This window comes from Coloeus monedula, assembly GCF_965178545.1.
Source record: "Coloeus monedula genome assembly, chromosome: Z".
NCBI classification, from domain to species: domain Eukaryota; kingdom Metazoa; phylum Chordata; class Aves; order Passeriformes; family Corvidae; genus Coloeus; species Coloeus monedula.
In genome coordinates this window covers 66,968,204-66,982,026 of record NC_138822.1, presented here as the reverse complement: position 1 = coordinate 66,982,026, position 13,823 = coordinate 66,968,204, and the positions used below count along the sequence as shown (strand labels likewise).

At 38.9% G+C, this 13,823-nt stretch overlaps 1 protein-coding gene across 7 annotated transcripts in view; it reads left to right on the top strand.

Annotated features, from left to right (window-relative positions):
* Positions 1 to 12,173, top strand: part of GPBP1 (GC-rich promoter binding protein 1) — a 37,571-nt gene extending 25,398 nt beyond the window's left edge. For all 7 annotated transcript variants that reach the window (XM_082301959.1, XM_082301958.1, XM_082301954.1 and 4 more), the window contains 6 exons: positions 1,058 to 1,242; positions 2,206 to 2,346; positions 2,822 to 2,986; positions 6,623 to 6,807; positions 10,103 to 10,205; positions 11,275 to 12,173. In XM_082301959.1, the coding sequence (XP_082158085.1) occupies positions 1,058 to 1,242; positions 2,206 to 2,346; positions 2,822 to 2,986; positions 6,623 to 6,807; positions 10,103 to 10,205; positions 11,275 to 11,433 (938 nt within the window). In that variant the 3' untranslated portion in view covers positions 11,434 to 12,173. The remainder of the gene's footprint in view (positions 1 to 1,057; positions 1,243 to 2,205; positions 2,347 to 2,821; positions 2,987 to 6,622; positions 6,808 to 10,102; positions 10,206 to 11,274) is intronic.
* Positions 12,174 to 13,823: the final 1,650 nt, after the last annotated feature.

Sequence of the window (13,823 nt, the reverse complement as noted above, 5' to 3'; positions counted from 1 at the left end):
AAGGGAACAGTATTCAGGACAGAGGAGTGTTACAGTCCCTTCTAATACCTGTTAAAAATATGTGCATCTTTTAGATTGCATTTTACCCTGCGTATATGTGATGGGAGCCTGTGAGTATTGTGGAAAGTCTTGTCATGAGGTTTAATGAGAATGAAGTTAAGACAAATGTTTTGTAGCATCTACCTACTAAACAAAGCTAAAATCATGTATGCTTTTAAGATAGGGTTTTGTTTTTTTTTTTTAAACTGAGGATATAGTGACTCTGAAGTAGAATTGCTTGCAGGGAGAGGAGGTAGTACTTGAAAAGGCTCTTAGCAGTGGAATGCATGTACAAAAAATACATTTTTTTCACTTTTTGGCAATTTTAGAACTGTTTTTAGTAAATGTGCCTTAATACTGCTAAATGACAGTTTCTCTAGTTAGACAGCTGACTGTATGTCTCCTAATTTGTGCTCCAGTGAACATGGAAATTTTGTCCTGTTGTGTCTATCTGAGGAATGGAGCTAGAGAAACTGGTCATTGCCATGGTCTAAAGTGTAGTGCACATCTTGTCTCATGTTTATGGAACCTCAGGGTGGAGCTCTAAACTGAGCTGTTAATAAATATATAACTAATTATTCTTTAGGAAATCTTAAGGGGAATACGAAAGCCATAATTTCTTTTGAAGTTTGGGGAGCTATCAATAACAGTATTTTGATTTTAGAATTGCTATGCAGCATTCTCTAGAACTGTGTAGCAGACTTCTTTGAAGAGTATCTTTTCTTTCAAAAAATGCAATTCCTGCATTGCCAAGTGAAATATTTTTAAAATTATGACAGTGGGGAATGGAACAGAACCTGTGTTTTACCAGACTCGCACACTGTGTTATTTGTGGAACTAATACTGAACTAAGTTCCTGATTTATGCCTGTTTACTCTAGACCATATGGCTGTCCCGTACCTTAGGAACTAAAAACTGGCAAGATTGTGTACACATGCACATACACACACACACACACACACACACACATATATATATATCTATATACACACACTTCTTTTTTTTTTTTTTATTCCAGAGTACCCTTTAAATCCTAAATCTAGATCTCAGAGGATGCTGGTCATTAAAAAAGGCAGTACAAAAGAACTGCGAATATCTGGATTCCCAGTAGTGGGAAGTCTTCATTCACAGCCAGTAAGGAATGGAACTGGCACTAGTGTTTATAAAGGATTAGTCCCCAAACCTGTCACTCCACCAGCAAAGGTGAGTATTGGATACCAGTGTCATGAAAAACATGCTGAGAAAACTCATACTGTAATTCTGAATGTGCTTATTCCATCCCTTAGAGTACAGTTCCTGGATTATCATGTATTCAACACTTGCAAAGTGCAACACAACCCAAAAATGAGTAGAAACAACTTTGCATTTTTCTTTCTAAATTATTAATCTAGTCTCTCTTTGCTTCTCAACTACCAGTTTGGAGAAGTGTAGGAGCTGCACAAGTGAGAGTAAAAATGATATTTCTAACTTACAGAATAGCAGTGCATTTTGTATATATGATTTTAACAGAACAAAGTTAGATGTGTAGTGGAGAGGTATAGTCAGCATGATAATACCATCAGAATTTATCCCAGTTGTAGGCAAAGATGATATTATAACCTATTAGTGTCATTCTGGTCTCTTTCCAAATGCAGCTTTCCGTGTGCGGAATCACAGAATATTTTGAGTTGGAAGGGACCCACAAGGATCATCAAGTCCAGCTCTTAAGTGAATGGTCCATATGGACTTCAAACCCATGACCTAGGCATTATTAGCACCAGGCTCTAACCAACTGAGCTATTTTCAGTGGCTTCATGTCTACTTTTTTGTTTCAGGATTTTTTTTGTGCTCTGGAGAGCATGTGATGGATTAGTTCTTAACTCTGTAACATTCTGAATCTTAGATAATACTTCCAGCTGTTGAAGTCCCATATTTCATTTTCAATACCTGAAATACGAGGATCTTAATGGTTTTGAAATTTTAGTCTTTATAAAAACAGTGTGAATAGTATTTACGAGCAGATAAATTGCTCATAAACAGCCTCTTTTCCACAAGAAAACAGATGTTTGCACTGCATTAAGGTTGCAGTTACGATTTGCTTTTGCTTAATCATTTTTCTGAAGATTCTTGAAAAGAATCCTTTTGTAGTTAATGATTCTTTACATTTCTGTTTATATTTCTGTCTAGCCGACACAGTGGAAAAGCCAAGCAAAAGAAAACAAACTTGGGCATGCATTTCCTCATGAGCCTGCATATGCTGTTGGCAATTTCAGTTCTTTCAAATCAACTGTCAAGGCATTTGCTGTAACACAAAATTCAGTTAAAGAGGTAAAGCAGTGGCTGTAGTCAAATCTTTGTAACATTTAATGTTATATATAATAATGTTTTAAGTGAGGGTGATCAGTAAATTTTATGCAGAATTGTATTAAATATGTTTTTTTGGAAGTTAGTGTGTGAGAAAGATGGAAGGCACATCACCGGCCTTGAAGTACTGCAGTTCGCTTTGTGGGTTTGATTTGGAATAAAAACCTGCATTAGGAAATAAAGCCTGATATGTTTAGACTTCAAGACTGCTAAAGGTATTACATGTTTCAGAAGGCCCACTGTTCATGAGCAGTGCTCCATAAGCTTGCATCTCTGGGTTTACATCTACAAACTGTGTATACCAAAATACAAATCTTCCTTCTGCTTTTGACTGTGAATATATGTGAAACCTAAAACAACAGATACCCTTGTCTAAAATAAAAATTTTCTAAATGAGAACACTTCTACCATTCTTTCTTTTTCTGACTTCCTACACTAGTATAATCGGTCAAGTTCTTCATCCCCTGTTGACAAATCTGGTCAGCCTCGTTTAACAAAATTGACAAGAATGCGGACTGATAAGAAGAGTGAATTTCTAAAAGCATTGAAACGAGATAGAGTGAAAGAGGAACATGAAGATGAGAATCATGATGGACAAGAGAAGGTAATTTTGTTCATACCTATTGTAGATCCAGTAGGTTTCAGGCAAACCATAAACTACTTTTTATTTTGCTGTAAACAGCTGTTAAATAATGGTTTTGAATCTCTAAATGATGGAAAAGAATTATACTTTGATGAATTTAAAAACATTGTTCCAAGTACTACTCTTCCTCCAGTGCTGCTTTGTAGTTTCTTTTTGTCTTTCTGCAGTATCTGTTAGTCATGTTAATGACTTAGGTACTTGTGTGTCTTTAACAACAATAAAAAGGATAAATTAAGCTTAGTAAACTAACCTAATCATAGATGAATTTATGTTGGGCAATACCATTAAGATCATTGAGTCCAACCATTAACCCCATACTGTCAAGTCTGCCAGTAAACCATGTATTCAGTGTCACATCTACATGTCTTTAAAATACCTCCAGGGATGGTAACTCAGTCACTTCCTTGGGCAGCCCATTCCAGTGCTTGACTACCCTTCCTGTGAAGAAAGTCTTCCTGGTGCCTAATCTGAGTCTTCCCTGACACAACTTGAGGCCATTTCTCGTGTTCTATCACAGGGTTGGCCGACCCCCACCTGGGCACAGCCTCCTTCCAGGCAGTTGTAGAGAGTGATAAGGTCTCCCCTGAGCCTCCTTTTCTCCAGACTAAACACCCCCAGCTCCCTCAGCTGCTCCTCACAGGACTTGTGCTCCAGACCCTTCCCCTGCTCCATTGCCCTTCTCTGGACTCCCTCCAGCACCTCAATGTCTTTCTTGCAGTGAGGGGCCCAGAACTGGACACAGCACTCGAGGTGTGGCCTCACCAGTGCCCAGTACAGGGGGACAATCCCTGCCCTGATCCTGCTGGCCACACTATTGCTGATCCAGGTCAGGATGCCATTGGCCTTCTTGGCCACCTGGGCACACCCTGGCTCATGTTCAGCTGCTATCACCGACACAACCAGGTTCTTTTTCACTGTGCAGCTTTCCAATTAACTCTGTCCCAGCCTGTGGTGCTGCCTGGGGTTGTTGTGACCCAAGGGCAGGGCCCAGCACTTGGCCTTGTTAAACCTCACACCACTGGCCTCAGCCCATGGATCCAGCCTGTCCAGATCCCCCTGCAGAGCCTTCCTGCCCTCCAGCAGATCAACATTTACACTCAGCTTGATGTCACCGGTGAACCGACTGAGTGTGCACTTGTCAGATCATTGATAAAGATATTAAACAGAAGTGCTCCCACTACTGAGCCCAGGGGAACCTCACCCATGACCGGCCACCAGCTGAATATGACTGCACTCACAACACTCTCTGGGCCTGGCCATCCAGGCAGTTTTTATCCAGTGAAGAGTGCACCTGTTCAAGTCATGGACTGCCAGCTTCTGCAGAATTCTGTGGGAAACTTTGTCAAAGAAGGGCTTTATTAAAGTCCAAGCAGAAAACATCAACAACCTTTTCTTCATCCACTAACCAGGTCACCTTGTCATAGAAGGCGATCAGGCTGGTCAGACCTCTACCTGTGCTGACTGGGCCCAATCCCCTGGTTGTCCTGCATGTGCCGTGTGATGGCACTCACAGTGATCTTGCCCGTGACCTTCCTTGGCACCAAGGCCAGTCTGAGAGGCCTGTAGTTCCCTGGAATTTCTTTCCAACCCTTTTTATAAATGGGTGTCACATTTGCCAATATCTGGTTGCTTGGGACCTCTCCGGTAATCCAGGACTGCTGGTAAATGATGGAAAGTGGCTCAGTGAACTGCTGGCTCCCTCCGTACTCTTGTGTGAATCCCACCTGGCCCCAACAGACTTGTAGAGGGCCGTGTTTCATACCTGGGCTGCTAGTTATCCTACAAAACAACCTTGGTTCTGCTTCCCAAACCATTTCCTTTCCAACTAGTATTTAGGTAACCAGAAGTTCTCTATTTTGGTCTAATCATAGGAGCAAGAGCTCAATATATGCAAAAACCATCGGTTTTTACTAATTTGGAACTTGAAGGCCTGTAATGTCTGTGTATTATATGCATCAGGTTTCTTTCAGTCTGAATTGATTTATGCAGTGCTTGACTCATACACGAGAATATTTGTGCCAATGCTACCAGCCACCAACAAGTTATCATACATAGACCAAGTGAAGATAAGTTTTTTATTATTCAGAATGAGATGATTACAAGCCTTTTTGCTGTAAATGAGTGGTTTAAAATGTCTTATTAAAGCAAGAAATTCCATAAATTACAAATCAGCCAGATAAACAAGTGATTTTGAGAAAGAGATATTAGGTTTCTGAGATATTAAAAAGGAAACTGTGCCAGTGTACATTGCTCATAAAAGTGAGATTGACTTTTCTGATCCTGATGCTATTTCAGTCAAGATAGAATTTACTGTAATGGGACTGTACAACTTAGCTATATATGTGAGCTATCTTTTCATTAGGCATTCTGTGACTGAGTGCCCTGAGATGGATATTGGAGGTAGTTTTGTTCATGTGTTCAGAAAATACACAAAGATTTTGATTTAAGATTAAGAAGATCTTGAGGTTCAGAATTCTGAATTAATTAGGCAAATTTTACTCAGCAGCTGAATCCCACTTGGAAGATGTTTTTCCCTATATATTACAATTGCTTAATAAATTTCTAAGTTTTTCTTGATATTATGTGACATTCTTCAGGCTGAATTTATGTTTACTGGGATATGTGTTCTTAACAATATCTTCCTGACGATTCTAAAATTTCTGAAAGCAGACAACATGTGAGTGGGAGGGAAATGCTGATGGTCTTGATCCTGTGCTCTGAGGTACGGTTTCTTAGAGCTGTAGAAGATTGCATGATTTCCTCCTGCTATGGGTAATGCTTTTATGTGCCCAGTTTAGGGATTTTGTTGTTGAAACGGTGTTAACTAGGTAATGATTGTACTCTTCTTTGTTTTTACAGTTGGTAATACTTCAGAGGCTATTTGGCTCATTCATAAATAAGAATTACGGGTTGCTGAATGAGTAGAGTAGAAAGAAATACCTTACGTTTATAAGATAAAGACCTTTTAATCTTTGAGTGAACCGGAACAGTTTGCTTTCTAAATAAATTTTCTTCCTGGTTTGTATTTCATGGCTAGTAATTTACAGTTGCTGTTCGCAGTAGCCTGAGAAGGTGGAGTTGAGTGCATGTGTGTAAGTGAACTTGTCTGAATTTAAAGAGCAGTATGCAGTCTTTCTGAATTCATGGCAGAGAATTTGCTATTTGAGATACGGGTGTTGTGACTTGCCCCTTAAACTAAGTAAATTTGAGAACTCATATATTTTCAGACTTCTCCTGACACACATAGCTCTGATATTTATTAGGAAAATTATAAATTCAACAGCCTGTTACTTTCATGAGTATGAAGGGCAGCGGAAGTAAGTTTGAATTTTAAGGTGTGTAAACTTTGCAAAAAAAAAATGTGGAGAAAAGCATGCGAGTTGCTTTCTGCATTACTTGATCAGTAGCATACCTTAAGAATTCTATAGTATGCAGATATTGCAAACGCCAGAAGGGTGAACAGAATTACCCCGAAGTACACAGTCTCTGCACTTAATTTAAACTAAACAGAACCACTGAATTCCAGCACTTCTGGACATTTACTTGTGGATGGAATTCACTTTAAATTTTGTAATGTAAAATTGTTTTTATATTTAGGACGAGGAGTCCTTCAGCTTGCGTATCGGCAACAGTCCTCATCGTGAGAGAGATATAAACCGAAACTTTGAAAATGAGATTCCACAGGAGAACGGCAATGCTTCGATTACACCTCAGCAGATCATTCAGTCTTCAGCTTTCCCTCAGGCAAATGTTCTTTCAAGCTCACTTGAGGCAGAGCATAGGTATGTACTTTATATAACATAAATAGTGTTCCTTCATGGTAGCTGAGCATGTTCATAAATACTTACTAGTTCAGAAGTCAGAATCTGAAAACTGAGAACACATAAAATGTTTCTTGAGTAATGTCAAATTTGTCTTTTAGACATGTACTAATTTAACATGAGATATACTTTGTTTCTTAGACCTGTGTACTGACCTACATCAAATTTTTAGAGAAGAAAGTTTATTTCCTAGTAAAGAATATGGCCAACTGCATAGTGACGTCATCCCTCTGATTTTGGTTTAGGTATTTGGGAGGAACAATGCGTGTAATTTCTGTTTGTATGAATAATATTTAAAATGCTGCATCTTATATAAAACTCCAGCAAGTTTTTCATCATTATTAAAGTAATTAATCACTTTTGTAGCTGATTTGTTGACACTGTTAGTGATATCACAGGATAGTCCACTGGAAGGTAAGAAAGTAATTTCATGGAAAGGATTGAAACAATTTTATTATCCCAGTAAAGCAACTCCAGTAGCAATTGGTAGATATAACAATGATGCTGCTTGGAAAATCACAACCAAGTCTGGAAATGAGCTAGTCATGAGCTCTGTCAGATTCTTATAGTTTCTGGCAACTACAGAATTGCAGTGACAGATTAGACAGATTTTTTTCTGTGATAGAGTCTATACATTGGACTAGAGGACTCTCTGTTTTGTAGCACTGTAGAAGAAACTTTCATTTCCTCTTACTCCTCATGAGTATGAAGAGTACAATGCACCCTGCTCTGTTCCTTTTTTTCCACCATTGGCTATGGAAACAGAAAGCCTTGGCCTAGTATTGGAGTAGCAACACTGGAGTGTTGTGGATGGTGGCAGGCTCCTCAGGACGCACAGACAGGCAGGAGAGGTGCGGGAGTGGCATTGTATCTAATGGAGGGGCTGGAATATATGGAGCTTGCAGCTGGCAATGGCATGGTTAAGGGTCTCTGAATAAGGATTAAGGAGCAAACAAAGAAAGCAGATGTCATTGCTGGAGTCCACTGTAGGCCACTCAGTCAGGATGATGACACTGACTGTCCTTTAAGGAGCTAAGGAATGCCTCTAAATCAACTGCTGCTGTCCTAATGGGGGACTTCAACTTGCCAGATGTTAACTTGGAATACCGTGGACATGTGAAGGCTACAAAAATGCTGCTTGTCATTGCAGGGAGAAAATCCGTGACTTTCAGAAAGAGACAGTGTTCTTCATTCAGAGTGTGGCTGGGCACTGGAACAGACTTCCCAGGGAAGTGGTCACAGCACCAAGCCTGAGAGAGTTCAAGAAGTGTTCGGACAGTGTTCTCAGTCACAGGGTGTGATTCTTGGAGTTGTTCTGTGCAGGGCCAGGGGTTGGATGCAATGTTCCTTGTGGGTCCCTAGGATTCTGTAAAATCTTTGGCCGCTAGAGGCTGATGATTTTTTAACTGGAAGATGGCAGTCAAATCTAACTCTTAGTTTTTCAATTCAAATTACTTTAAATGGCCTTAATAGGATTTCTGGGAAAATGTATTTCTTTTGTTATATCTCAGAGGGGCTGTGTCCATACTGCCTCAGCCCTTTGGCTGTGAGTTCAGCATGCACATGGGACAGATTTTATGGTTAGCCTTTTTGTGGTAAATTTCACTTGGGGTCACCAGCTTAGCTCCCAGGTTACTTTTGCATACCTAGTAAGAGTATTGGCACATTTTGTAGAAAAGGGCTTCCTTCCTACTGGGGAAGTTTCCAATCTGCAGCAATCCTGTTGTTACCAAGTTTGCTAATCCAAAGTGATTTTTTTACGTAGTTCACACTTTCAACCATTCTAGAATGGTGTTGATTTAAGGGACATTGGTGCTGCTAACTTTTTGCTTGCAGTAAAACTTCCTAACTCAACTATCATTGAACTCCATTTGGCCTTATGTTTTTCTGTATGGCTATACAAATGTATGTATTCTCTTAGCGTTTTGGATGACTTGCATATATTTTTACTGCTTCGTGATTATTTGATTGTTCCTGCCTGTTACACTGTCCAGTTTGGTCCAAATGCTACAGGGGATTCAATTTCCATTTCTGTTACTCTCTGACGTTTTTTTTCCTCCTTCTACAGTTTTCTCCTCCTTCTACAGTTCCAGGCTTTTGTTATGGTTCTAAAAACAGTCATTGGTGGCTTTGGTTATCTTCAAGTTTCCCCAGTGCACATCCACTGTATTGGGATATAGAGTTCTTTGTGGGGAGGTTTGTGTTGAAGGGCATTTTTTGCTGATGTCTGCCTAAATGAAGTGCCTGGCATATGATATCAGCTGTGAGTTTGTCTTGCTTCCCTATTTTAATATGTTCACTGTTTTTTAGCTTTTAATGTCAGCTCTGGCATATATTTTAGAAACCTCTTTATTTTCTGTGGAATAGCTTTAGTCTGCTTTAATGTTTAAGGTCAAAAGATGCCTAGTTTGCCTGAAGAAGGTGCTAATCCTTTTGGCAAAAACTTTGCAGCAGCAAACTTAATAACTTCACAGTTATTATGTCACAGTGTTTTCATCCCTCAGATGACCCCTGTTTTCACAGCATCTTCAATGTAAAACCACTTTCTTCTTGCTCAGATACTTCCATCCCTCTTTTGGAACTAGCCAAAACATGTTGAGATATACATCTTTGTATATCTCAAGCTTAGTTACAGGAGGAATCTTTCTTCTTCTCATTTTTCCCCTTACCCCAAAATTCACTGCTAGGTGTTCAAGCTGAAATACCAGCACGTGCTGTTGGGTGAGACTCAGTTGTGAAGAAGCCTGACACAGCTCTTGACATGAACATTTTTATAAAAAAGAAATTACATGAGGCCATTGCATCCTGAATTGGCTTCCATTGAGGGACACCACCAATATTCCTCACTCTTCGCTTTGTTATTCAGGAGAACTTGCAGAGTCCCTCAGTGTGTCTTTGTCTCTTCATACTGTTCTCAGGGGAGTACATTGCTACTTCACTAACAGTTATAAGTTATGTTAAGAAAATACATTCTTACTGTTCCACCTGACACAGATATTAGAATGAAATTACTGTTTTTACCACATATAGTGGTAGAATAGGGTCATCTTTGAGGGATCTGGGAACTTAGCTTCTGTGCTTTACATATCTTTTATAAGACTTTGAATTCACACTTATGTAAGAGTATGTTTAAAAAAAAATACAGGCTGATTAATCAATGCATTTGTTGCAGATCTTTAGACATGTAAGTTGGCAGAGCTTGAAATATCTGAGTGCGTGTAGCAAATTCCTTAATGTTGTCCTTCATAACTTAAAGGTTGTTAAAGGAGATGGGCTGGCAAGAAGACAGTGAAAATGATGAAACATGTGCTCCACTAACTGAGGATGAGATGAGGGAGTTCCAAGTCATTAGTGAACAGGTAACATTAAGTTAATTTTCCTTTTTAAACCTCTAGTTGGTTACCCTAGATGCCTATTTTTGAGGAGGATGTGCAGTAATTTTGATTGTTAGGGACATTGCTGTTCTACTACCATTTCAGGACTGTGCTTTTAGAAGTACAGTTGCTTCAAAAAACCAATGCTGACTGTAGCTCAGCCTATTCACAGAGTATCAAGGGAAGGGTAGGGGGTGCTTCTGAGTAGTCTCAGTATTGCTGTTGGTAGAAGTGCACAGACTTTAAAGCTCCTCAGCTTAGCCTAAGGAAAGAGAGTCTTCTTCCAAGGTAAATTTTATGTAGTTTCCTTGCTACTCCGCAAGGTGCATTTTCATTTTTGGGAATTGAGAGACATTTAATTTACTAGTAACAAAGTATGAAAAGGCAATCTAGACTTGATTTTTCCTTAATTTTTTTTTTTTGTTAGGAGTGTTGAATATACTTGGTGGGGTCAGTGAGAACGAGTCAGAAAGGAGAATTGTGTGTGATGCTAAATCTGAACATTCAGTATTTCTGTGTCTAGCAACATACATGTTAAGTAGAGCATTTGGAATATTGAACTCTCAAATGCTTGTCTTAGCGCACACCTGCATTAAATGTGAAAATGCAGTAATTCCTTTCTTTTTATAGAATCCGTGTCTTTGACTTTCCAGTTGCTGAGAAATCCATTCCTTTCTGCTGCATCTCTTCTGGGCCCCTTCCCTATTGCCCCTTGCCCTTCTGAGCGCAGATCTTTGCAGCACTGTGGGAAAGGGGACTGCCTTGCAGGGAGAGGCCATTTGGGAGGAGGGATCTGTGGGCCAAGATGTGTGGGGACATGGGTGAGAACAGGGTGAACTCTCGTTGACTGCAGGAGTTCAGCACAACTGGAGACACATGGATACAGGTGGCTGGCCAGGAGTGAAGGCTTGCAGGGGAGTTATCCTTTGTGTGTGTATCTGAAAAGCTGTGGATCCAATGTAGCCCAGAGGTGAAGATGCAAAGTGTTGAATTGCAACAGATGGTTATGTTTGGCATTTTCTTTCTCTAAATGTATCATGTTTTCACATTTCAGTTACAAAAAAATGGCCTTCGGAAAAACGGCATTTTGAAAAATGGCCTCATCTGTAATTTTAAATTTAGCCCCTGGAAAAACAGCACTTTCAGACTTGCTCTGGAGAACGAGGATTCTGAGACGAGCAGCAGTGATACATCAGATGATGATGATGTGTGAAGACTTCTGTAACACCTGTAGAAGCCCATTTGTTCTCGTGAAGATTTGGGGATGTGTTGTCCAAAAAACAAGAACTATAATTTCTGTAGTTACATGCCCACTACAGGGACAATGATTGGATTTTTCTGTGAAGGAAGCAAAGAATGTTTTGTTGGGTGTGTTGAAAATCACTATAATTTCTCTGTAAATGAATGTTGTAGAATGAGGCCTTGGGTTCATCCAGCATTGACTTTCATCACTGAAGCATTTCTGACTAGCAGTGTGACAGTGTTACAAATCAGACTTTCTCACTTAATAATAAAAGCAAAGAATTGTGTAATGTCTTGGAAAGCTTCTGTCTTAAAATGTCTAAGGAGAAGAAGCGCAACTTGACACAGTGTTTTGCTTGCCAAATAATTTCTTTCCTACAGTGGAGATCAGTGAGTCTACTTTGTACACAAAATGGGCAATGTAGCATGTTGGCTAAAATGAGCAAAGTGCACTAAAACTCTTTTCCTTAATTGAGCTGTTGAACTGTTCTACAAATAACTGCTCTCTAGCCATTTGTAGTGTTGTCGTTATTAATGGCAAAAGACTCTGATGTTACAGTTCCAAATTTCTAGAATTAACTTTTAAATTGAAAGCTTTAAGGGGGTATTGCAAGACCCTTATTTCTCACAGTGACTTGTGGGAAAATAAGCAGTTTGATTTTACGATTCAACATGCAGAAAAATCGTTACACTGACTGGATTTGTCCACTACATGGGAAATAAACTGGTTTACGGAGTATTGTCTCAGTGCATAGCATCATGGGTATTGTTTTTAAATCTGCTAAGTTTTGTTTGCATTTATATTACATGTACTCTGGCATCAATGCAGTTCTGCATTTCAGAACAAGGTAAAAATACTTGCATCACCAGATCTTGCTTTTATAGCAGCAGAAGTATATGTGTGCAATAACCACCTGTTTTGCTTATTCTGTGTCAGACTTTTTCTTTATGATCTCACATTTAAAAAACAATATTGTATTATTTATAGTTTTATTTGGTTTATTTTAGTTTTTAAATATTTTCCACAGTTGTATAAGCTGTGTAACGTTAATTCATAAGCACAACTGCTCTTGGGGATGTCACATATGTTTATAACATAGCAGATATATATATATATATATATATAGACTCTTCCCTTTCAAGATGTTTTTGAATTCTACCACTTCATATAGTAAATTATTTCCAGTTTAGAACTTGAAAGCAAAAAATATTTGTAAAGTTGAGATTTTGTCCATATTTCTTTAGGAAAATACTTTTTTTATAAGGTGGCATAATTTTGGGCCAAAGTTGGTATGTTTCCCTTTTTTATTTATTATTAATTTAAATAGATATTTCTTTTCAAGAGGCCAGTTTTTGTATTAGAAGAGGCTTGCAAATGTTGATGTAGTTAATTTTAGCATGGTGTATTGAAATACTCCATTTTCTAATCTCAAGAGGATGAAAATGATTCTTTTTTAAAAAGTAAACAGCCGTATTTGTAATGATGTTTTCCCTACCTGCATGCCTTACACACCTTTCTCCTTCCCCTCTACTGTAGTTTTCTTTTAACTGACTTTGACACGTTAGTGTCCTGTGTTCGCTCTCTGGTTTTCACATAGTATCAATAGGATGTTCTGCCTGTCCTAATTATGTAGTGAAATGTGGATGCGCTATTTTAGTACTAAGTGAAAATGGTTTATGCCTTGGCATTTCTCAGAGAGCGTTGTAGCCTTTCCCTCCCTTCTTTATTCAGTTTAGTAGTAAGTGTCACCTCAGCAATTAACTCTTTGGGAAGATAATATAATTACAGAAGAATTGTGTTAAAATTGTGTGGACTTTGGAAATTTACAAGTTGCAATTGAGAAAATTCTCTTTAGGGAAAGTAGAAATACTAGTCATACTTGGTACTACTTTTTTGCAAGTTTATATGCTGAAACTGGTAATGGAAGCACTGATTATAATGAGCTGTGATCAAAGAAGTTAACAGGAACTGGGCAGTGGTTTTGCTTTGTAGAGTGAAACGCTTTTGCAGTCTTTGTAACTTTTCTCTGTGTAGTTTCTTCTCTTGTGTCTGCTGATACATGTGGAATAATTTCTGGTCCCGTTCAGTGGTCCGTTCTGCCAGTTCAGAGATTCCTCAGAGGTCTGGCTGGCCCCTGGCTTAAATTGTTATCTGCCTGCTCTGTCACTTCTGTTTGCCCTCACAGCAGTGTGGGAATGGGTGAGATTTGGTATTTCCACTGAGGAATTGGATTCCCTTGTATTTACTTATGATAAAGCTGAGTAGAGTATCTGTCATCTTTTGTGTCACCTTAAGAAACTCTTAGTCACTTACTGTGGAACTCTCAGTTTTTTATTTTCTTGGGAAATGTCACTCGAAGC